General features: G+C 40.2%; 1 protein-coding gene across 2 annotated transcripts in view; it reads right to left on the bottom strand.

Annotated features, from left to right (window-relative positions):
* LOC126281397 (helicase POLQ-like) overlaps positions 1-23790 on the bottom strand; it is a 107514-nt gene that overhangs the window by 44467 nt on the left and 39257 nt on the right. For both annotated transcript variants that reach the window (XM_049980328.1, XM_049980329.1), the window contains 2 exons: positions 15763-15920; positions 11437-11532 (listed from right to left, as the gene is read on the bottom strand). In XM_049980328.1, coding sequence (XP_049836285.1) covers positions 11437-11532; positions 15763-15920 — 254 coding nt within the window. The remainder of the gene's footprint in view (positions 1-11436; positions 11533-15762; positions 15921-23790) is intronic.

The following is a 23790-nucleotide window of genomic DNA, read 5'->3' as shown; positions in this document are numbered from 1 at the left end:
CTCAATTCCCCGGAAAAATCACCTTTGCATTTCTCAAAACTCAAAACAATCATCTGTGGGCCAGATGTGACTCACTGTGTTTCAATAATTGAAATATTTCATCATTAGCTCTCAAAGATATTCCAAGACTTTGCACGTATGAAACTGTTCTTGCTTTTGGCTGATGAGGTACCTTTTCATTATCTCAACTTTAAGAGACAGGCATACAGTGTAGCATCTGATTTAACGTGCAATTCATCCAGTCCAGGAATCTATAAAGTTACCACAACAGCAAAATCCTCAACTGCACAGGCAAGTTGCTAAACTTATTTCAAGGTTTGGTGCAACATGTGTGTGCAACCCCCCCCCCCCCCCCTCCCTCTCCCCCCAATGAACCATGGACCTTGCAGTTGGTGTGGAGGCTTGCGTGCCTCAGCGATACAGATAGCCGTACCTTAGGTACAACCACAACGGAGGGGTATTTGTTGAGGCCAGACAAACATGTGGTTCCTGAAGAGGGGCTGCAGCCTTTTCAGTAGTTGCAGGGGCAACAGTCTGGGTGATTGACTGATCTGGCCTTGTAACAATAACCAAAACGGCCTTGTTGTGCTGGTACTGCGAGCGGCTGAAAGCAAGGGGAAACTATGGCCGCAATTTTTTCCGAGGGCATGCAGCTTTACTGTATGGTTAAATGATGATGGCGTCCTCTTGAGTAACATATTCCGGAAGTGAGGATGTAGGTTGCAGTAGGTACTGGGAGATGAAGAAGCTTGCACAGGATAGAGTAGCATGGAGAGCTGCATCAAACCAGTCTCAGGACTGAAGACCACAACAACAACAACAACAACAACAACAACAACATGTGTGCAAACTTTTTTAATTGAGAAAATCCTGCTAACTTTCAGGTTTAACAGGTATTAGCACTTTCTAATATACTTATTGCACTAAGTAGTAAAGTTATTGCTTTGGTGGAAAAATAAAAACTAGAACATAAACATTAGTGATAAAATCTCCTTATAACTGTATGGTGCAACAATCGCCTTTCAGAAGTAGTGACACAGTTTTGCAAACACGTCTCCCTGAGTTTTCTGCATATACAGCCTTCAGCATACAGCCATCTCATGCATACACCTGCTTGGCTGAGCAGACTCAGCTGCACTCGCAAAGTGCGAGCATGCTCCAGGAGTGTAAATCTTGGCCAGACCTGCTCCATTGTAAAAGTAGTTCAAATGCAAGATTTAAGTACGATGATTTTTATCAGCAAATTGAGATGAATGTGACCACCAGTGTGCAGCAACAGCATTATAATTTAGAAAAAAACATCAAGGAATTTGATAATGCTACATAATGCTTTCAAAGAGATAAAACATGCAGTTCACCTGCTGATACAGGTTTAATATCAAATGAAGTTAGTGCTGTAATGAAAGACAACCATAGTAGGAACTGCTGTACGAATATTGTTAGGGAGGGTCTTATGCATAAAAGTCAGTTTAAAGAATTCCACCCATGTAAACATTTTCACTCACATGATTCCATGAAGCAGTTCAGAATTGTCTTTTTATTTATTGTGTGTGAAGCCTAAAAAGTTGATATGTATAAACGGTAGACAAGTGTGATGTGGGGAAATTGCATCAATCAATATGCGCTGTTCGATGAGCTTGAGAACACATTCTATCACAAATATTGGTGTAACGAAAAACATTGGAGCATCAAAGACAAACTATTATCACTCAATAATTATAAATCAAATGGAGGAATGATGAAAAGTCTCTCACATTACAACTGAAACCAAAAACCTTGATCACTGAGATGAAGGAACATCTGCTGTGTAATATTACACGGAAAGATAATTGAATATGTTTGATGAATTAATGCACGTTGTTAACAAGTTGATAAAAACAAAACAAAAGCATCACATTACAGTGTTAATTTACATAACATAGACTGGCCGAGACTGCTCTCACTGCCATTGATAACCCAAGCACATTGAATCTGGATAGAGTTAAGGAATTATATTTCTGTGCCAGTGTATTTTCCATGTGGTGTGTATTCCTGTACTGCATTAACTTTTCTGGCATATAGTTTGGAAGAGGACCAAGACATCATCTACAAATGATCATTTCAATAAATTGCTATGTGTGTGCGCACTGTGTGTATGATAGCAAAAGAACAAATCACTGCAGTTTTCTTGAACAGCATCAACATTTTAGCTTTGAGACCCCACCTGTTAACCTCCTTTTGTTTATACCAAACTTTTGTTAACAGGAGGGGATTCATGTGAATTTCCAAGGTCATAGTTACATTAGATCTAGTACGGCAGCTGATTCTGTTACCTGCTGCCCTTCTTGTTGCAAATGTGGGCAATACACTTGCACAACTAGCCAACCCAGGCTTGCCTGATGAAAGTATAATACCTTACAATGACACAGTGAAACCATCACTCCGATCTAGATTCACCATACTCCTTTCTTAGAACTGCTGCGAGAAGATGCCACCATCTTCCCATAACCTACCACAAGAGGAACCTACATGTTTGAACATGGTTTGTGTGATGATGAGAAAGTCCCAAGCATGCTAGTACCTGCAAGGGTTTTAGAGTGCAGAGAGAAATTGGCCCCCTTTCCCAGGTTTTTACAATTAGGTTTATGAAATTATACTGACAATTTCCAATTTCTTCACTTTCTCTTTCATATTTATCTACATGATGTTTTATATTTTTTAAATATGTTTACAGTATGAAACTACAGTGGGCATAGTTGTTACTGCTATAACCCTGTACATAATACTAAGATATGTGCTGTGACAATAGAAGGCCAGTGCACTACACTCCTAATATTCCACCAATGGCATCTGCACACGCCAGTCACCAGAGGCTGCCTGTGGTAGGCCACAGGATTTGTGCATACAACATGCCATCTGCCACGCCATATACCAGAATCCTCTTTCATATCGTGTTCAACTTATTGTCGGCAGCTACTTGTATCGTACCTGGATTGTTTTTATTATTGTGTCTCATTCTCACATGCTGTTCACTTGTATGTGGAAGAATAGGAAACTTTGGTTCACTGTGGCCATGCTGTTTTTTGCAATACAGTGACCAATTGGATTACATGGTAGACAGTGGTCTTAATTCCATGTATTTTCTTATGCTATAATATTTACATTGAATAAATAAGTATATGAGTTTCTCAAATTATTTACTGGAATACAGTTTGTTTACATACACAACTGTGAATCATTATTCTTGACACAGTAGTAGCAAGTTCCAATTATTTTTCATTTTTCACAGTGATGAACATGGCATTTATAATATATTGTTATCATTTATATTTTTCAATTTGTATTTTGGTACATTCACATGCTTATCTTAATCAAACAAAAAACATTTCACATGTTTTCTACAACAGGTGCGTCGCTCTCATATTGGGGTCTGCAACTTGCCCTCCTTTTTTAACCTTCCCCAACCTATCATCCTCTCCTCCTCATGAAAGGAACTAATACTTCAGAAAGTTAGGACAGTCTGTGTTCTATGAAATATTATTTATTTCTGAAATTTTTTACTTATCCTGTTACTTGGAGGCTGCCTGTGAAGTCACATAAATTCAGATGCTGAAAGAATAAGGGAAGCATCTACATACAAATTCTGCTAGCTACAATACGGTGTACAGCAGAAGATACCCTGTAACACTACTAGTCATTTCCTAGCATGTTCTACTTGAAGATAGAGCAAGGAAAAACAACTGTCCATGTGACTCTGTGTTGTTGTTGTTGTTGTTGTTGTCTTCAGTCCTGAGACTGGTTTGATGCAGCTCTCCATGCCACTCTATCCTGTGCAAGCGTCTTCATCTCCCAGTACCTACTGCAACCTACTTCCTTCTGAATCTGCTTAGCGTATTCATCTCTTGGTCTCCCTCTACGATTTTTACCCTCCGCGCTGCCCTCCAATGCTAAATTTGTGATCCCTTGATGCCTCAGAACATGTCCTACCAACCGATCCCTTCCTCTAGTCAGGTTGTGACACAAACTTCTCTTCTCCCCAATCCTATTGAATACCTCCTCGTTAGTTATGTGATCTACCCACCTACTCTTCAACATTCTTCTGTAGCACCACATTTCGAAATCTTCTATTCTCTTCTTGTCCAAACTGGGTATCGTCCATGTTTCACTTCCATACATGGCTACACCCCATATAAATACTTTCAGAAACGACTTCCTGATACATAAATCTATATTCGATGTTACCAAATTTCTCTTCTTCATAAACGCTTTTCTTGCCATTGCCAGTCTACATTTTATATCCTCTCTACTTCGAGCATCATGTTATTTTGCTCCCCAAACAGCAAAACTCCTTTACTACTTTAAGTGTCTCATTTCCTAATCTAATTCCCTCAGCATCACCCGATTTAATTGGACTACATTCCATTATCCTCGTTTTGCTTTTGTTGATGTTCATCTTATATCCTCCTTTCAAGACACTGTCCATTCCGTTCAACTGCTCTTCCAAGTCCTTTGCCGTCTCTGACAGAATTACAATGTCATCGGCGAACCTCAAGGTTTTTAGTTCTTCTCCATGAATTTTAATACCTACTCCAAATTTTTCTTTTGTTTCCTTTACTGCTTGCTCAATATACAGATTGAATAACATCGGGGAGAGGCTACAACCCTGTCTCACTCCTTTCCCAACCACTGCTTCCCTTTCATGCCCCTCGATTCTTATGCCTCTGTATGAGGTCTAATTTCTCAAATCTTGTATTTGTGGTTCTTATATTAAATGTATGTTAGTGTCAGAAGGATCTTTCTGCGGTAGGCTTCAAATGACGGTTCTCTAAATTTTTTCAATAGTGTTGCTTGAAAATGCCGTCTTCCTTCCAGGCATAACCATTTGAGTTCATGAAGCATCTCCATACCACTTGCGTGTTGACTGAACATACCGGAAACAAATCTAGCAGTCCACCTCCGAACTGCTTTGATGTCTTCCTTTAATATGACCTGGTATGGATACCAGAATGATTGACTGATCTGGCCTTGTAAAATTAACCAAAACGGCCTTGCTGTTGTGGTACTGCGAACGGCTGAAAGCAAGGGGAAACTACAGCCATAATTTTTCCCGAGGGCATGCAGCTTTACTGTATGGTTAAATGATGATGGCGTCCTCTTGGGTAAAATATTCCGGAGGTAAAATAGTCCCCCATTCGGATTCTGGGTGGGGACTACTCAAGAGGACATCGTTATCAAGAGAAAGAAAACTGGCATTCTACGGATCAGAGCGTGGAATGTCAGATCCCTTAATTGGACAGGTAGGTTAGAAAATTTAAAAAGGGAAATGGATAGGTTAAAATTAGATATAGTGGGAATTAGTGAAGTTCGGTGGCAGGAGGAACAAGACTTCTGGTCAGGTGAATACAGGAGTATAAATACAAAATCAAATAGGGGTAATGCAGGAGTAGGTTTAATAATGAATAAAAAAATTGGAGTGCGGGTAAGCTACTACAAACAGCATAGTGAACGTATTATTGTGGCCAAGATAGACACGAAGCCCACGCCTACTACAGCAGCACAAGTTTGTATGCCAACTAGCTCTACAGATGACGAAGAAATTGAATAAATGTATGATGAGATAAAAGAAATTATTCAGGTAGTGAAGGGAGACGAAAATTTAATAACCATGGGTGACTGGAATTCAACAGTAGGAGAAGGGAGAGAAATAAACATAGTAGGTGAATATGGATTGGGGCTAAGAAATGAAAGAGGAAGCCGCCTGGTAATATTTTGCACAAAGCACACTTAATCATAGCTAACACTTGGTTCAAGAATCATAAAAGAAGGTTGCATACATGGAAGAATCCTGGAGATACTAAAAGGTATCAGATAGATTATATAATGGTAAGACAGAGAGTTAGGAACCAGGTTTTAAATTGTAAGACATTTCCAGGGGCAGATGTGGACTCTGACCACAATCTATTGGTTATGAACTGTAGATTAAAACTGAAGAAATTGTAAAAAGGTGGGAATTTAAGGAGATGGGACCTGGATAAACTGAAAGAACCAGAGGTTGTACAGAGTTTCAGGGAGAGCATAAGGGAACAATTGACAGGAATGGGGGAAAGAAATACAGTAGAAGAAGAATGGGTAGCTTTGAGGGATGAAGTAGTGAAGGCAGCAGTGGATCAAGTAGGTAAAAAGACGAGGGCTAGTAGAAATCCTTGGATAACAGAAGAAATATTGAATTTAATTGATGAAAGGAGAAAATATAAAAATGCAGTAAATGAAGCAGGCAAAAAGGAATACAAACGTCTCAAAAATGAGATCGACAGGAAGTGCAAAATGGCTAAGCAGGGATGGCTAGAGGACAAATGTAAGGATGTAGAAGCTTATCTCACTAGGGGTAAGATAGATTCTGCCTACAGGAAAATTAAAGAGACCTTTGGAGAGAAGAGAGCCACTAGTATGAATATCAAGAGCTCACATGGAAACCCAGTTCTAAGCAAAGAGGGGACAGCAGAAAGGTGGAAGGAGTATATAAAGGGTCTATACAAGGGCGATGTACTTGAGGACAATATTATGGAAACGGAAGAGGATGTAGATGAAGCTGAAATGGGAGGTACGAAACTGCGTGAAGAGTTTGACAGAGCACTGAAAGACCTGAGTCGAAACAAGGCCCCGGGAGTAGACAACATTCCATTAGAACTATTGACAGCCTTGGGAGAGCCAGTCCTGAAAAAACTCTACCATCTGGTGAGCAAGATGTACGAGACAGGCGAAATACCCTCAGACTCCGCGAAGAATATAATAATTCCAATCCCAAAGAAAGCAGGTGTTGACAGATGTGAAATTTACCGAACTATCTGTTTAATAAGTCACAGCTGTTAAATACTGACACGAATTATTTACAGACGAATGGAAAAACTGGTAGAAGCCGACCTCGGGGAAGATCAGTCTGGATTCCGTAGAAATGTTGGAACACGTGAGGCAATACTGACCTTACGACTTATCTGAGAAGAAAGATTAAGGAAAGGCAAACCTACGTTTCTAGCATTTGTAGGCTTAGAGAAAGCTTTTGACAATGTTGACTGGAATACTCTCTTTCAAATTCTGAAGGTGGCAGAGGTAAAATACAGGGAGCGAAAGGCTATTTACAATTTGTACAGAAACCAGATGGCAGTTATAAGAGTCGAGGGATATGAAAGGGAAGCAGCGGTTGGAAAGGGAAGCAGGGGTTGGGAAGGGAGTGAGACAGGGTTGTAGCCTCTCCCCGATGTTATTCAGTCTGTATATTGAGCAAGCAGTAAAGGAAACAAAAGAAAAATATGGAGTAGGTATTAAAATCCATGGAGAAGAAATAAAAACTTTGAGGTTCGCCGATGACATTGTAATTCTGTCAGACACAGCAAAGGACTTGGAAGAGCAGTTGAACGGAATGGACCGTGTCTTGAAAGGAGGATATAAGATGAACATCAACAAAAGCAAAACGAGGATAATGGAATGTAGTCGAATTAAGTCGGGTGATGCTGAGGGAATTAGATCAGGAAATGAGACACTGAAAGTAGTAAAGCAGTTTTGCTATTTGGGGAGCAAAATAACTGATGATGGTCGAAGTAGAGAGGATATAAAATGTAGACTGGCAATGGCAAGAAAAGCGTTTATGAAGAAGAGAAATTAGTTAACATTGAATATAGATTTATGTATCAGGAAGTCGTTTCTGAAAGTATTTATATGGGGTGTAGCCATGTATGGAAGTGAAACATGGAAGATACCTAGTTTGGACAAGAAGAGAATAGAAGATTTCGAAGTGTGGTGCTACAGAAGAATGTTGAAGATTAGGTGGGTAGATCACGTAACTAATGAGGAGGTATTGAATAGGATTGGGGAGAAGAGAAGTTTGTGTCACAACCTGTCTAGAAGAAGGCATCGGTTGGTAGGACATGTCCTGAGGCATCAAGGGATCACAAATTTAGCATTGGAGGGCAGTGTGGAGGGTAACAATTGTAGAGGGAGACCAAGAGATGAATGAGCTTGCACAGGATAGATTGGCATGGAGAGCTGCATCAAACCAGTCTCAGGACTGAAGACCACAACAACAACAATGGATACCAAACAGCCAAGCAGTACTCAAGAATCGATCATTCTAATGTCCATCTGTGACATCCTTTAGAGATGAACCACACTTTCCCAAAATTCTGCCAGTAAACTTAATTCGACCGTTCACTTTCCTCACAGTCTCGTTTCGTTTCACATTGCTTTGCATAACTATACCCAGACATTTAAATAATGTGACTGTTTCTAGCAGGACACTACTAACACTGTATCCAAACATTACAGGTTTCTTTTTCCTACCCATCTGGATTAAATTATATTTTTGCACATTCATAGCTAGTTGCCATTCATCACATCAACTAGTAATTTTGTGTATGTCATCTTGTATCGTCATACAGTCACTCAACTTTGACACCTTCTCATACACCAAAGCGTCATCGGCATACAACTGCAGAGTGCTGCTCATCCTGTCTAACAGATCATTTGTGTATATAGTAAATAACAATGGTCCTATCACACTACCCTGGGGCATTCCTGACGACTCCCTTGTTCCTGATGAACACTCACTGTCAAGGACAACATACTAGGTTCTATTACTTTAGAAGTGTTCAAGCCACTCACATAACTGGGAACCTGTTCTACACACTTGTACCTTTGTTAAAAGTCTGCATTGGGATACTCTGTCGAATGCTTTCTGGAAAGCTAGAAATATGGAATCCAGCCTTCTTCCATAGTCTGCAGTGCATCATATGAGAAAAGTGCAAGCAGAGTTTTGCATGTGCAATGACTTTGAAACTGTCGTTCCACTATTGTTATTTTGTAATAAAACCTGGCATAGTTCAAATAAAGTAGTCACTTTTTTGTATATATATAATAGTTAAATTCCTACAGGTGGCTTCAGTTGTCTAATGTGAGTATGATTCCAATAGTGCCGTTTGTTGGATGCAGAAGTTCCGCTGTTCACCGTGTCTGTCTCAATTTGGGTGTTTCTAATACCATTTTTCTTTCTGGATGTGCTTGCTTGCTGCTACTTGATATAAAAAGTAATACGAAAAACTCTTAAGTTCATCATTCACTTTCGATTTATTTCACAGGGAAGTACAACTTTGTTCCACGACTGCGTCTCAACCGACCATAGGCGACTCTACAAGTGACAAAGAAAGACTCTAGCTTCAAAGATATTCCACTCAACACCCAAACTTCTGGTTGTAATAAGTCTCTTTGATATTGTTCATCATATCCACCAATATCAATCAATATAATGCAATTTTTAAACATAATAGTAAATTAACATAAAAAATAAGTAGATTATAATTTATAAAAATTCCGACAAAAATATAAGAGAAAAACATTCACCACTTCACCCACTAAATTCGGTATCGATAACTTCAGTTGAAAATAATACATCTCCCAGATCCATTACAACTTCCAAAACCTTGCTGATTTGTGGACATAACCTACTCTGTCTCAAGAAAATTTATTATATATGAACTGAAAATATATTAAAGAATTCTGCTGCAAATCGATGTCATGTCTGTAATTTTTGCCCTTATTATGTACAGGTGTCACCTGCACTTTTTGCTAGTCACTTGGGACTTTACAATGGGCGAGAGATTCGTGACAAATGCCAGCTAGATACGGAGCCACTGCCATCCAGTACTCTTGATAAAGCTGAACTGGAATTCCATCCAGACCTGGTGACTTATTTGTTTTCAACTATTTCAGTTGTTTCTCTACACCAAGAGTGCTTATTACTATGTCGTCCATACTGGCGTCCATTTGATGATCAAACAAGGAAACATTTGTACGACTCTCCTATGTGTCAGATCTTTTGCTAAGACTGTTGCTGACCATCCAACAATGGGTCATTACAAATTCGTAGTAATTCAATGTAGGCCACAATGCAGAGTAGTCACAGAAAAGGGCTGTGGTAGAGTGCCAATGCAGTAATATGAGGAACTTTTGAATACAGCATGAGAAATTGATTACTGTGTTGCGAAATGAAGTCACAGATCTGCATCAAAAGCAGGTGGATGATCTAGAATTAATGTGTAAGAAGTCTTAGTTGTACCTCATGCCCACAGTTTACAGGGTTTTACTGTGAAATTTTACAGAGCACAGAACAAAAAATCATTTCATGCAATAATGTTTGTGACACTAAATCACACGAGTTCTTATATTAAAGACTTCCCTGTCCACACTGTGGAACAGACATGTATTAAATGTGGAGCAGGAGGAAAAACAATACTACATACCGCAAGGAACATATTGGCTACATGAACTACGATTTTAACATAGTGATCTTCAAAAAAAGGTAAAGGTGTTCACCATTCACAGAGCAATCTGCCTATCGAATCCCCTCCTTTTTATGGAACTACAGCCAGCAAAATAAGTAGGTTCTTTGGCACATACAGCCCATGGCCTATTCTCTGTGTCTAATTAAGGGCTGTGTTAGTCTTAACATCCCAGGAGTTACAACCCTACAAAGCAAAATCATCAGTTAATCAATTCACACATTTCTGAAACTGGTTCAAAACATTGGTGGCTCCACAAAACTTGTAATTTTTTTAACAGCAGTGTATAAGTACAGTTTCAAAAATAAGCATCAGTTTATGTTTGATGAAACAAAAATCTCATGCTATATATCAACCTATTGGGACTCTCATCAAACAGGTGGTAGACACAACAGTGTGCATCAGTAACTGTAACCGGGACAGCAGCTATAATCTTAGCTACGCATGGAAGTGGGCTTTAGAATTTGGCACACTAAAGATAAATCTGCCATGTTATTGAGGTTCCAACAGACTTAATTACCACTATGACCATCAACATAAATTCTGGTAGCACCCTGTTAGTCAGTTGTTCTTGACAAAACAATGATAGCTCAAATTTTTATTCTTATTTGAAATGGCACGCTTACCAAGAATGTTCAGACAAGAATTCTGTCACAAGAAACTCCCCCCCCCCCCCCCCCTCCATATACATTTATATAGTGTTCGTTTAGTTTCAGCAAGCAAATACTGATAATACCATACCAGAAACACTTTTGGTTCATAAAACAATAATATCACAAAAAATGTAAAGGAACCCTTCATATTTAATTATCGTTCGTGAATCAAAAACATTGTTCTGTGCTTCCTAGAGTGGTTATGCCACTGATGTCAATTTTTTTTACCTATAAGCTAACTGAGAAATGGGAGTTTAGGCAATACTTTAAAATTTTCCATTTTCTGTTACTAATGAATCTTTTGGAACTTGTTAGCTGATTAATTATTTCAATCAAGAAAATTTCCACCTTGTCTCATTAATTCATTCTAAAATGAACTGTTTCGCGCAATTTAAATGGCTGCTGTAGTGATTAACCTTAAGACTATGAGCGATCTGGAACACCAAGTGAAGATTATATTTGTTAGTATATATTACCTTGATTCTCTGCCCCTTCATTATTTTTACCATTGTGGCTTCTGAGAAGCCTATAACACGAGCTGTCTGCCAATCCTTCTTGTTCAGCCTTTCACACTGGCAGGAAAATAAAAAGTAGTTTAAACACTGACAACAAATTAAGTAAAATTTATGTAATTTTATTGGAAGTTAAAAAATGCTACATTTGACATATTTAAAGTGATACATACAGAAAATTTTGTACATTCTAATTAACAACTATCACATTACAAAAAGGGACTCAAACAAAGAAGAGGAAATACAAATGGTTTGTGGAAGGGAAGTTAATAAATAGTATAGTATTTTGTCACTTATTTACACCCTTCTTTTTTAGTTTTGTCTGATTTAATGGAAGATATTAGAATTATGCGAGACGATCATGCAATTTTTTATTTATTGCTACTTTCTTGAGCAAAGCAACCATAATTCCTTCATATATAATATCTAAATCATTATACACGTCACAAGCGTATGGTGATTTACACACTGCTGTACTCTGCTTCCTACAAATGTAAAACACAGTAATATCATTGTATATTTTGATACATTAGTACGTAGGATTTTGCCACAGTGGTAATTCGAATTGCAACTGTGAAACCAAGCTGATGCGTCAGGAGCAGCGGCACTTTCTGTTTATGCACAAGATTTAGTTAATTTTTTGTTCTAAAGTGTTGTTGTGAGATCTGAATTATAACTGTGTATTTTAATTTGTTGACAAGCATTTCTAGCTCATACTAAGTTTGTGTGTAAACTTCAGCGCATTTGCATTATCAGAGTATTTTGGAGTGTAGTATAAATCAGCAGTAGTGTAGCAGCACTACTTCGACTGAATCCAGCGACTACTTGGGTTAAGATCACATTCCTTGCAGTACAGATGAACACTGATTAAACATGGATAGGGCCTACTCTGCTGCCTTCTGATACATGGGGAATCGGTCACTGTCTGTAAACAATTGGAAGCCACATTTGGCTTCAGGCTGCTGCCCTGGGTTGCGACCGCAATGGGTCACCTGTGATGACACCTGGGGTCCCTGATGTCACAGCACTTTCGAATTTGCTTGTGCTGATGGTAATGGCAGATAGTGACAGTTTCGCAATCTCTGGGCGCATGGTGGAAGGGGTACTGGTCATTCAGCTGTCCTTTTATGTCTTAAAAACAGTTATGAGGTATCGGCCACTGCTGAAACTACACCTAAGAAAGCACAGGATATGTCATTTGTTGTGACTGGGGCCAATCTCCCTGGAAGGTTTGATGCACAGTGGGTGTGACTGCTTATCATTGGGATATACAATATTAAGACAGGAGACTGGGAGCAACAATGTAACAGTGGCCAACTCAGGAATGATGGTCAGTGTGCACTCTGTTTGCTGGGTGGAGTCTCTGCTGGCAGCGATGGAGTAGATTAAGTGAATCGGTCTGCAAATTGTGGCTCATGTCAGCACGAATGACACAAGATACGTGGGTGCAGTGGCCATACTCAATTCCTTCTGGTCCAACATGTGAGAGTGTCTGGTTGGCCTAATCAGATCAAGTAAAATAAATAAATAATGCAGGTGGCTGGCTGCTTAGGTGAAACAGCTACCCTCACACATGATGAGTGAAAGCAGAACCAGCCTCGTATGAAGAGGGATTGAAAGCAGCATAACTGATGAACCAGTCATGGTCCTTTGGTTTGAATCAAGTGGAATGCTTAAACAAGAGGCTCAAACAATACTGTGGCAATCTTGGATGCAAGTTTTCTTGACCTCCACTATTCGGTAGAGCACTGTAAAACCTCCTTAATACGTTCAGCATCCGCTGCACACAAGAAGTGGATACTAAGGTAAAGGAGTACATGTAGTGTGCACAAATGGGTTTGTTTTGATGGATAATGTGTTGTGATATGGCACTCGACAGGAAAACAATGTGGTTTATGTACATACTCTGGATCTAATCCATACAAGAGCTCTAGGGTAGCTACTATACTATTCTTGACAATATAATTTAACATGATAGATAAAAAAATCTACTCACCAAGTGCCGGCAGAACATACACATAAAAGGTTATAATTAGCAAGCTTTTGGAGCCAGAGGTGTGTTCTTCCAGCATAAGGGTTGAAAGGGAAGGAGAAGGGGTGAAGGAAAATGACTGGAGAGGTCTAGGAAAAGGGGTAGATTTCAGAAAAGTCACCCAGAAGTGCAAATCAGCGGAGACTTACCGGACAGGATGAGAAGGAAAACTGATTATTTTGGACTGCACTGGAGTGCTCCCCCCCCTCCCCCCCCCCCCATGTGCATTCACGCACACACACACACACACACACACACACACACACACACACACACACACACACCTCTGTCCCTACATGGTACTGGCTGGACTAATAGTGCCAAGTGGTAGTGCACAAAAAATATTTCCGACACCATTTCTTAATCCTCCCCACCCCTCCCCTGATCTCCCACCACTCTAAAAATCATACACAATGGAGTGGTGGCCTCCTTGTCACCCAATATCATCCAAGAGTGGAACAACTGAACCATATCCTTCACCAGGGCTTTGATTACCTCTCATCCTGCCTTGAAATGAGGGACATCCTATCCAAGAACCTTCCCACCCCTTCTAAAGTGGTGTTCCACTGCCCACTCAACCTACTCCACTGTCCACTGAACCTACACATTGTAGTCCATCACTCCGGTGCCCAGCAACTTTCCACAGAGATCAAACCCCTGTAGCAGACCAAGGTGGACGCCTGCCCAATCCACTTATCCAGCACCTCTTACTCCAGTCCTGTCATGGGCTTATCTTATCCCATCAAAGGCCGGGCCAAATGTGAGTGCAACAATGTTGTATACTAGCCTTGCTGCAATTATTGCACAGCTTTTTATATTGGTGTGACAACCAATCAGCTCTCCACCAGGATGAATGACCACCAATAAACTGTGGCCAAGAGTAGACTACATATGGCACAACATGCTGCTGAACATAAAATGTTTGGTTTCAATGGCTGCTTCAAAACCTGATACATCTGGATCCTTCCCTCCATCACCAGCTTCTCTGAACAATGCAGATGGGAGTTATTCTTACAACACATCCTCCGCTCCTGCAATTGTCCTCATCGCAACCTAAGGTAACCCACTGCCCTGCGTCCTCCCCATAACAGTTTTCCCTTTCTCCATCCTGTCACCCCTCCCAATTTATATCTCCATGTTGCCTTCAGTGCATGCCACTCCTAACCAGCCCCTTCAATCATATATTACGTGTGTAGCCATATATCTGCCACCCCTCCCTCATGTACTTCTAGCTAGCAAACTGACTTCCTCCCTCCGAGCCACTAGCATCCACCTCCAGTCCCTCTACCTGCTCAACCCAACACTATCCCCACCAGAAACAGTCCACTGTTAGTCCAGGCAGCCCCATGTAGCGGAAGAGGTGTGTGTAAGCAGGCATGCATGTATTTCACTCTGGCTCACCAAAAGATAACTCCAATAGCTTGTAACTTTTCTTTCTTTTGTGTGTGCCTACTGACAAAGTCATGCTTCTGATTTTCAATGATTGGTATCCTTCAGTCCAAAAGAAATTGTCATTTGTCACATGGAAACAACAGCAGCAGCTGCAGTAGTAGTAGTAGTAGTAGTAGTAGTAGTAGTAGTAGTAGTGAGACATGTGGATATTTAATATGATGAAAAATAGAGCAGTGCACTGAGAAATGCTGCTCTCAAATTCAGAAACTTATCAACCTTCCTCTTTTCTTCTCATCCAAAAAAGATAGGTCACACATAGTCTATGATATTTCCTTAAAAATCATTGAACTATTATATTAATGCATAGAGACAACATTTACAAGTAATTTTCTACACTGAACCATTATCTGGTGTCTTACTGAGTTGGGACAAGTTTTACTGGGTTCACATAAAATAACTGAACTCCACTCCACTTTTTATTTCAACTTGGAAGACCAATACAGATGACAGAAATAGTTTTCACTGCTTGATGACATCACATAATTTACATCCAGGCAGACAGCAAAGCGCAAGAGCAAATTAAAAATTATAAATAAAAAACTGACCAGCCTTCACACAAGTCCACATTGCTTGGAAACAAGTCAGCTGGAATTACTGTTCATTCATATGACAAATAACGACACAGTATGGCTAGCTTTCTATGACAATCTTTTGATAGTTGTATTGCAGAGATCTTCACATTATATTCATTTGTGACTAATGCAAATACCATACATCAAATTTGCATAATTTAAACCTCTAAATATGTAACTAACCAAGTACATAGTTTGAAAGATAACTATAACTGTGTAAATATGTTTACTCACCACAGAAAAATAAATATTAGGGATAGGTGTGATCTGGTTAACCATATCATATGGCGTAACTAAGTACAGAAGATGCAAGCATGTTAACAGGACAAGGCTTGCCTGTGCTTGCACAAGATCGGATTTTAACTGCTGCACATTATGAAGGGGAATTGGGCCTGAAAGAAACAAAATAAGAAAGTGATTTATAGCAGAATAAAATTGACAAACATAGCTAAAAAAAAATTCAATAGTGGAGGGCATAATGCAGCAGACAAGGAAATACAATAATGAAGTGATTGATATTATGACCAATGCACACACTGATACATTTTATAAATTACTGTTAATACTGCCTTACTCGATTTCATTTGATTATGATTTTATAATAGTCATTATGCTTAAGTAGAGTTGATTCCAGTTTTCAAATTATCTTTGTCTTATGTAAATCTATTTTTGTAGAAAACTCAAAGAAATCGGTTAGATATCAGTTCATGAAATCACCTTCCCAAACTATTCATTTCTGAGTTAATAATATATATGCCAATTAGTAGATCATGATCCTGTGAAAATCTTAGTACCAAAAACTATGATATAATTAAAACTAAAATTAATACTTTTGTAAACTGTTTGTTCAAAATAAGACACCTTTTAAATTTTATATTAAAAACATGTATTATAAACAGTTTGGTTTACAGCAAACAAAGCAATTCCCTTTTTAGAATCAAATTGTATATTGAATTCTTACAGAATTACAAATATTGATTGTAAGAACATTTATTCAGCCATGTCATTAATGTTATGTGAAATACATATTGGAACCTGTTATAAATAGCTGGGTGCCTGTTTTTCTAGCTGCTTGTTTTAAGCAGTGTGTCACATGCTCAGTACTTGTTTACACTCAGTGTCTCAGTATGCCAGGTTTACAAAGATTGGTGTATTTGTTGTGACTCTAAGGTGTGAGCATGTGTAATCAAACAGCAAGCAATACAAGTGCCTCCACAGTTAGCCTGGAGAGGTTGTCTCACAACCTGGACAGAACATGCAGCAAGCACTGTGTCATGTGCACAACAGCCCAGTATAAGCCCAGCACACCAGTGCACAACAGCCCAGTATAATCCCAGCACACCATGCCCTTGGCTTTACTTTTGTGGACTATCTTATTGTATGCTCACCTACAAGATTTTATGTTGATGTATTTTATAGTGAGTGGACTTCGCCCTGTTCTATACTTCATTCAGTGTTATTGTGGATTTCTTTATGTGGAAACAGAATAAAATTTGGTTGGTGTTACTTCAGATATTGTGTATGTACAATTTACAACAAACTTACCGACGAGTGTGATATACTACACGTGTTTCATTCCTTTGATTCAATACACAGCCAACATGTCAGTGGAAGTGGTTCTTCAATCTCTTGTTGAACAACAGTGAGCTCTCACCTATCATCAGCAGGCTCTTGCCATGGCACGAAAAAATATAGCAGCCTCATTGGCATGCCAGGTTCCACTGGAGTTGATGCAACCCCCACTGTTTCTCTGTATGACGATACTGTGGAAGGTTGGGCAACATTATTTTCAAGCTTTCAGAGTCACAGACCCCAACTGTTGTAAAAGTTTATTTTTGTCAAGGATTTATCCTCTTGTTTGTCACCTTTTGTGTCAGCTAGCTCCTCTTCAGGTACCAGCCAGTCTCTTTGTTGATGAAATATGTCAGTTTCTCTCTAATTATCATTAGAAACATACTCATGTTACTGCTGCTCACACTGTGCTCTACCATTGTAAAAATGGCTGCAAGGGCCATGTAGAGCTTGGGCAGTGGAACTTCATGGACTTACCAGTCATTGCCAGTTTATTACTGAGGCCAACCAGGACTCATATGCAGATCCCTCACTCACAGATGTTATGAACATTTTTCAGTCTTTTGAAGTACCTAGGCCAACAGGAAATCAGACAAAAGCATGGTGTGAAGTAGCCGCCACTGCTTCCTCTCCTCTCCTCCTCAGTCACTGTCAGTTAGCTTATGAGGGGGGGGGGGGTGGAGATGACGTCACAGCTGTGCTCTTCTCCATTCTGCATGGGCAGTTCCAGGCTCAGCAGCAGCAGCAGCAGCATCCAGCATCATAACAGTGGCCAAGTCGTCCTCTTCCATTGTACCTTTATTGTTTTGTTCAACATGGGTGGGTCCCATGCTCAAAGCGTTGGGTGATGGCAACCCAAAACAGAGGGGACAAATTGCATCTGTGTGTAACTCTCAACCTCCTTCAACAGACATGAACAAGGATGTGAACAGTATTTCCCAAGTGATGGTAGCCCAAAACAAACTCTACATCGAAGTACATGTAATGGACAAGATGTTAAAAACACAACTAGACACAGGTGCAGCAGTGACTTCGTTAAATTTTCTAACCTACATGGATCTTGGATCACCAGTGTTGTCCCCTTTCTCTTGTTGGCTGGTTGGTGAGTTACAACAACTACCCATACTGGGACAGTTTTCTACTTCCATAGTACACGAAACAGTTGTTCGGCCTTTAACATTTCTAGTAGTAGATAATGACAACACTGAAAATTTATTTGGGTTAAAAGACTTCAAAATTTTTGAGGTCTCCATTTCTGACAAAGTGCATCGATATCAGATCAAGTTCCATATCAACAACTGGACACACTTTGCTCAGAATTTATCTCTGTTTTTGGAAGGTTTAGGATTTGCTGTCAACTTCAAGGCTCACATCACAATGAAACCAGCAGTGGACACCAATTTTTTTGTGTCCAGATCGGAACGTGGAATGTCAGATCCCTTAATCGGGCAGGTAGGTTAGAAAATTTAAAAAGGGAAATGGATAGGTTAAAGTTAGATATAGTGGGAATTAGTGAAGTTTGGTGGCAGGAGGAACAAGACTTCTGGTCAGGTGATTACAGGGTTATAAACACAAAATCAAATAGGGGTAATGCAGGAGTAGGTTTAATAATGAATAGGAAAATAGGAATGCAGGTAAGCTACTACAAACAGCATAGTGAACACATTATTGTGGCCAAGATAGATACGAAGCCCACACCTACTACAGTAGTACAAGTTTATATGCCAACTAGCTCTGCAGATGACGAAGAAATTGAAGAAATATACGATGAAATAAAAGAAATTATTCAGATAGTGAAGGGAGACGAAAATTTAATAGTGATGGGTGACTGGAATACGAGTGTAGGAAAAGGGAGAGAAGGAAACATAGTAGGTGAATATGGATTGGGGCTAAGAAATGAAAGAGGAAGACGCCTAGTAGAATTTTGTACAGAGCACAACTTAGTCATAGGTAACACTTGGTTTAAGAATCATGAAAGAAGGTTGTATACGTGGAAGAACCCTGGAGATACTAAAAGGTATCAGACAGATTATATAATGGTAAGACAGAGATTTAGGAACCAGGTTTTAAGTTGTAAGACATTTCCAGGGGCAGAAGTGGACTCTGACCACAATCTATTGGTTATGACCTGTAGATTAAAACTGAAAGAACCAGAGGTTGTACAGAGTTTCAGGGAGAGCATAAGGGAACAATTGACAGGAATGGGGGAAAGAAATACAGTAAAAGAAGAATGGGTAGCTTTGAGGGATGAAGTAGTGAAGGCAGCAGTGGATCAAGTAGGTAAAAAGACGAGGGCTAGTAGAAATCCTTGGATAACAGAAGAAATATTGAATTTAATTGATGAAAGGAGAAAATATAAAAATGCAGTAAATGAAGCAGGCAAAAAGGAATACAAACGTCTCAAAAATGAGATCGACAGGAAGTGCAAAATGGCTAAGCAGGGATGGCTAGAGGACAAATGTAAGGATGTAGAAGCTTATCTCACTAGGGGTAAGATAGATTCTGCCTACAGGAAAATTAAAGAGACCTTTGGAGAGAAGAGAGCCACTAGTATGAATATCAAGAGCTCAGATGGAAACCCAGTTCTAAGCAAAGAAGGGAAGGCAGAAAGGTGGAAGGAGTATATACAAGGTTTATACAAGGGTGATGTACTTGAGGACAATATTATGGAAATGGAAGAGGATGTAGATGAAGACGAAATGGGTGATACGATACTGCGTGAAGAGTTTGACAGAGCACTGAAAGACCTGAGTCGAAACAAGGCCCCCCGAGTAGACAACATTCCATTAGAACTACTGACGGCCTTGGGAGAGCCAGTCATGAGAAAACTCTACCAGCTGGTGAGCAAGATGTATGAGACAGGCGAAATACCCTCAGACTTCAAGAAGAATATAATAATTCCAATCCCAAAGAAAGCAGGTGCTGACAGATGTGAAAATTACCGAACTATCAGTTTAAAAAGTCACAGCTGCAAAATACTAACGCAAATTTTTTACAGACGAATGGAAAACCTGGTAGATGCGGACCTCGGGGAGGATCAGCTTGGATTCCGTAGAAATGTTGGAACAGGTGAGGCAATACTGACCTTACGACTTATCTTACAAGAAAGATTAAGAAAAGACAAACCTACGTTTCTAGCATTTGTAGACTTAGAGAAAGCTTTTGACAATGTTGACTGGAATACTCTTTTTCAAATTCTAAAGGTGGCAGGGGTAAAATACAGGGATCGAAAGGCTATTTACAATTTGTACAGAAACCAGATGGCAGTCATAAGAGTCGAGGGGCATGAAAGGGAAGCAGTGGTTGGGAAAGGAGTGAGACAGGGTTGTAGCCTCTCCCCGATGTTATTCAATCTGTATATTGAGCAAGCAGTAAAGGAAACAAAAGAAAAATTTGGAGTAGGTATTAAAATTCATGGAGACGAAGTAAAAACTTTGAGGTTCGCCGATGACATTGTAATTCTGTCAGAGACGGCAAAGGACTTGGAAGAGCAGTTGAACGGAATGGACAGTGTCTTGAAAGGAGGATATAAGATGAACATCAACAAAAGCAAAACGAGGATAATGGAATGTAGTCCAATTAAATCGGGTGATGCTGAGGGAATTAGATTAGGAAATGAGACACTTAAAGTAGTAAAGGAGTTTTGGTATTTAGGAAGTAAAATAACTGATGATGGTCGAAGTAGAGAGGATATAAAATGTAGACTGGCAATGGCAAGGAAAGCGTTTCTGAAGAAGAGAAATTTGTTAACATCGAATATAGATTTAAGTGTCAGGAAGTCATTTCGGAAAATATTTGTTTGGAGTGTAGCCATGTATGGAAGTGAAACATGGACGATAACTAGTTTGGACAAGAAGAGAATAGAAGCTTTCGAAATGTGGTGCTACAGAAGAATACTGAAGATAAGGTGGATAGATCACATAACTAATGAGGAGGTATTGAATAGGATTGGGGAGAAGAGAAGTTTGTGGCACAACTTGACTAGAAGAAGGGATCGGTTGGTAGGACATGTTTTGAGGCATCAAGTGATCACAAATTTAGCATTGGAGGGCAGTGTGGAGGGTAAAAATCGTAGAGGGAGACCGAGAGATGAGTACACTAAGCAGATTCAGAAGGATGTAGGTTGCAGTAGGTACTGGGAGATGAAGAAGCTTGCACAGGATAGAGTAGCATGGAGAGCTGCATCAAACCAGTCTCAGGACTGAAGACCACAACAACAACAACATGCAGTCCCAGCGGCTTTACCAGTGCTAGTCAAGTTGGAACTAGATCAACTTACATCTTTGCATGTTATTACACCTGTATCCTCTAGCGGATGATCTACTCCTCTGGTAATTGTCAAAAAACCCAATGGCAACCTTTGGTTTGTGGTGATTTTAAAATGTCTGTAAATTCACCATTTATTATTAATATCTATCCCTATGAACTCTCAGCACAGCTTTCTGGGGGTCAATATTTTTCCAAAATTTACTTGTCAGAAGTCTACTTACAACATCCATGACTCCAAACATGTCCTCTCAGTGTACTGAGGTTATATGAAAACCAGCACCCGCCATTTGGTGTGGCTAGCACTCCTGTCATTTTCCAACAATTTTTGGAGCAACTCATGGCCTTCATGCCAGCGTGCTTTAATTAGCTGGATGATACTGTGGTGTCAGGTTCCTCAACAGATAAACATTTGCAGAATCTCCGTGCCTTGCTCACAATGCTACAGGCTGCCGGTCTGAAATGTAAATTGGACAAATCAAAATTTTTTCAGCTGTCTATTGTCTACCTCAAGTCTGAATCTCACATGCTGGCACTGAGGCTTTACGCCAGTATGTCGATTCCACTAAAGCTTTGCCACGTCCTACCAATGTCTACTACCATAAATTTCTTTGTTGTGCAGCCACATTGGCCCAGCTACTGCATGCTCTCTTATGTAAAGATGTTCCTTTTCCCTGGTCACCAAAATTACACTTAAAATTGGGCTTGGTTACCTTCCAACCAGGCCAACATCTTGTTTCGGCCACAGACACCTGTCAATATGATCTTGGGGCCATTCTCACGCACAAATATGTAGACGCTTCTGAACACCCTATTGCATATGCTTCCAAAACTTTGAACCAGGCGAAATAACACTAATCACAGGTAGAAACAGAAGCCCTTGCTATTGTGTATGCACTCAAAAAATTTAATGTTTTCCTATACAGCTTTAAGTTTCATTTGGTTACCGATCATAAACTTCCAGTTTCTCTTATCCGTCCTTCGGCATCTTCACCAGACAAAGCAGCCCGTCAACTAAAACACTGAGCTCTGTTCTTGCCATCCTATAACTACGAAGTTCATTTCCGACCCACAGCACAACATGCTGATGTAGATGCTCTTTCTCAATTGCTGACTGCCTCTGATCAAGCATTTCATCAGGATGAAACACTGTGTTTCCATTTAGATGTTGAAGCCCAAAACACTGTGGATGGTTTTCCTATTTACAGTTCTTGGATTCTGTCAACTGTCTGGTCCAATCCTGTCTTATGTCAGGTTGTTCAATTTGCCCACCATGGCTGGGTGGGTAAACCACCAGGCTGAGTGCTGTATCCTTTGCATAATTATTATGCTCTCTGCCAACACCTCTCAGTTCTTGATGGTGTGTTACTGTTGTCTACTGAAGAATTGGTGCCCAGGATTGTGATCCTGTCTGCATCGCTCTTGGCTAGTATGCACCTTCTCCACCTGGACCATTGCCATCACACGTTTTTGCTGGGTATTGACAATGAGAGCAGATGCATTGTGACAGCCTGCTTGCAGTACGCCACTTGTCAAGAGGTGCCATGACACACTCTTTTATTATGCCTCCCCCCTCCAAAGCATATTCATGCTGATTTTATGGGTCCATTATTTAACTCCTTTTGGCTTTTAGTATTTGATGCTTTCTCAAAATTTCCTTGTGTGTTCCACTGCCCACCCATGTCGACTACTGTTACAACCCTCTCAAAGATTTTTTCTTTAGAAGGATTGCCATATACACTTGAAATGGACAACAACTTACAGTTTGTGTCTCAAGACTGAGGATTTTTTTTTACAAACAGTGTCACCCAGCATATTACAGCCCCTCCCTTTCATCCCCAGTTTGAGCGAGAGGCGGAGTAGCTGGACTATTCATTTAAAACTCAGATGAAAAAAAATATATCACTCAGTCTTCTCCAGAGGAAGCCCTCAACGGGTTCTTGAGTTCATATAGGTTCACTCCAGTTGGCTACTGTAGCCTGGCGGAACTGCTTCATGGCCACCAGACCCTTATGCTGCTTCATCTGCCCTGCCTGACACTCAGTCACACACTGGTGCCCACCTCACAGCAATTCCATCCGGGCTCCGCCATCTGGGCCTGGGGGTATGGCCAGTGGCCTAAGTGCATACCATTAGTCACCCGATGCTGCTGGGGCCGCCGCTCCTGCATCGTGGTGCACGTCTCCAATAGCTTGGTACCATGACAATATGAACAGCTCAGTCCAAGCATGACTAACTGTGCACCGGAGAGCTCTCCGTTCCTACGGCTGCCTCCACCAATTGTGCTGGCACCTACAGTGCAGTCAATGCCTCCTGTATCTCTGTTTTCATTCTGTGTGCCACCGTCACCAAGCGGAGTAGTCAGTGTGGGGCTACATCTCTCTTCACAGTACCTGTTTCCGCCATCTTCTCTAGTGCCTCCAT

The sequence above is a fragment of the Schistocerca gregaria genome, chromosome 7 (assembly GCF_023897955.1).
Source record: "Schistocerca gregaria isolate iqSchGreg1 chromosome 7, iqSchGreg1.2, whole genome shotgun sequence".
In the NCBI taxonomy this organism is placed as follows: Eukaryota; Metazoa; Arthropoda; class Insecta; order Orthoptera; family Acrididae; genus Schistocerca; species Schistocerca gregaria.
The sequence above is the reverse complement of the archived record's forward strand: the minus strand, read 5'-3'. Positions and strand labels throughout refer to the sequence as shown.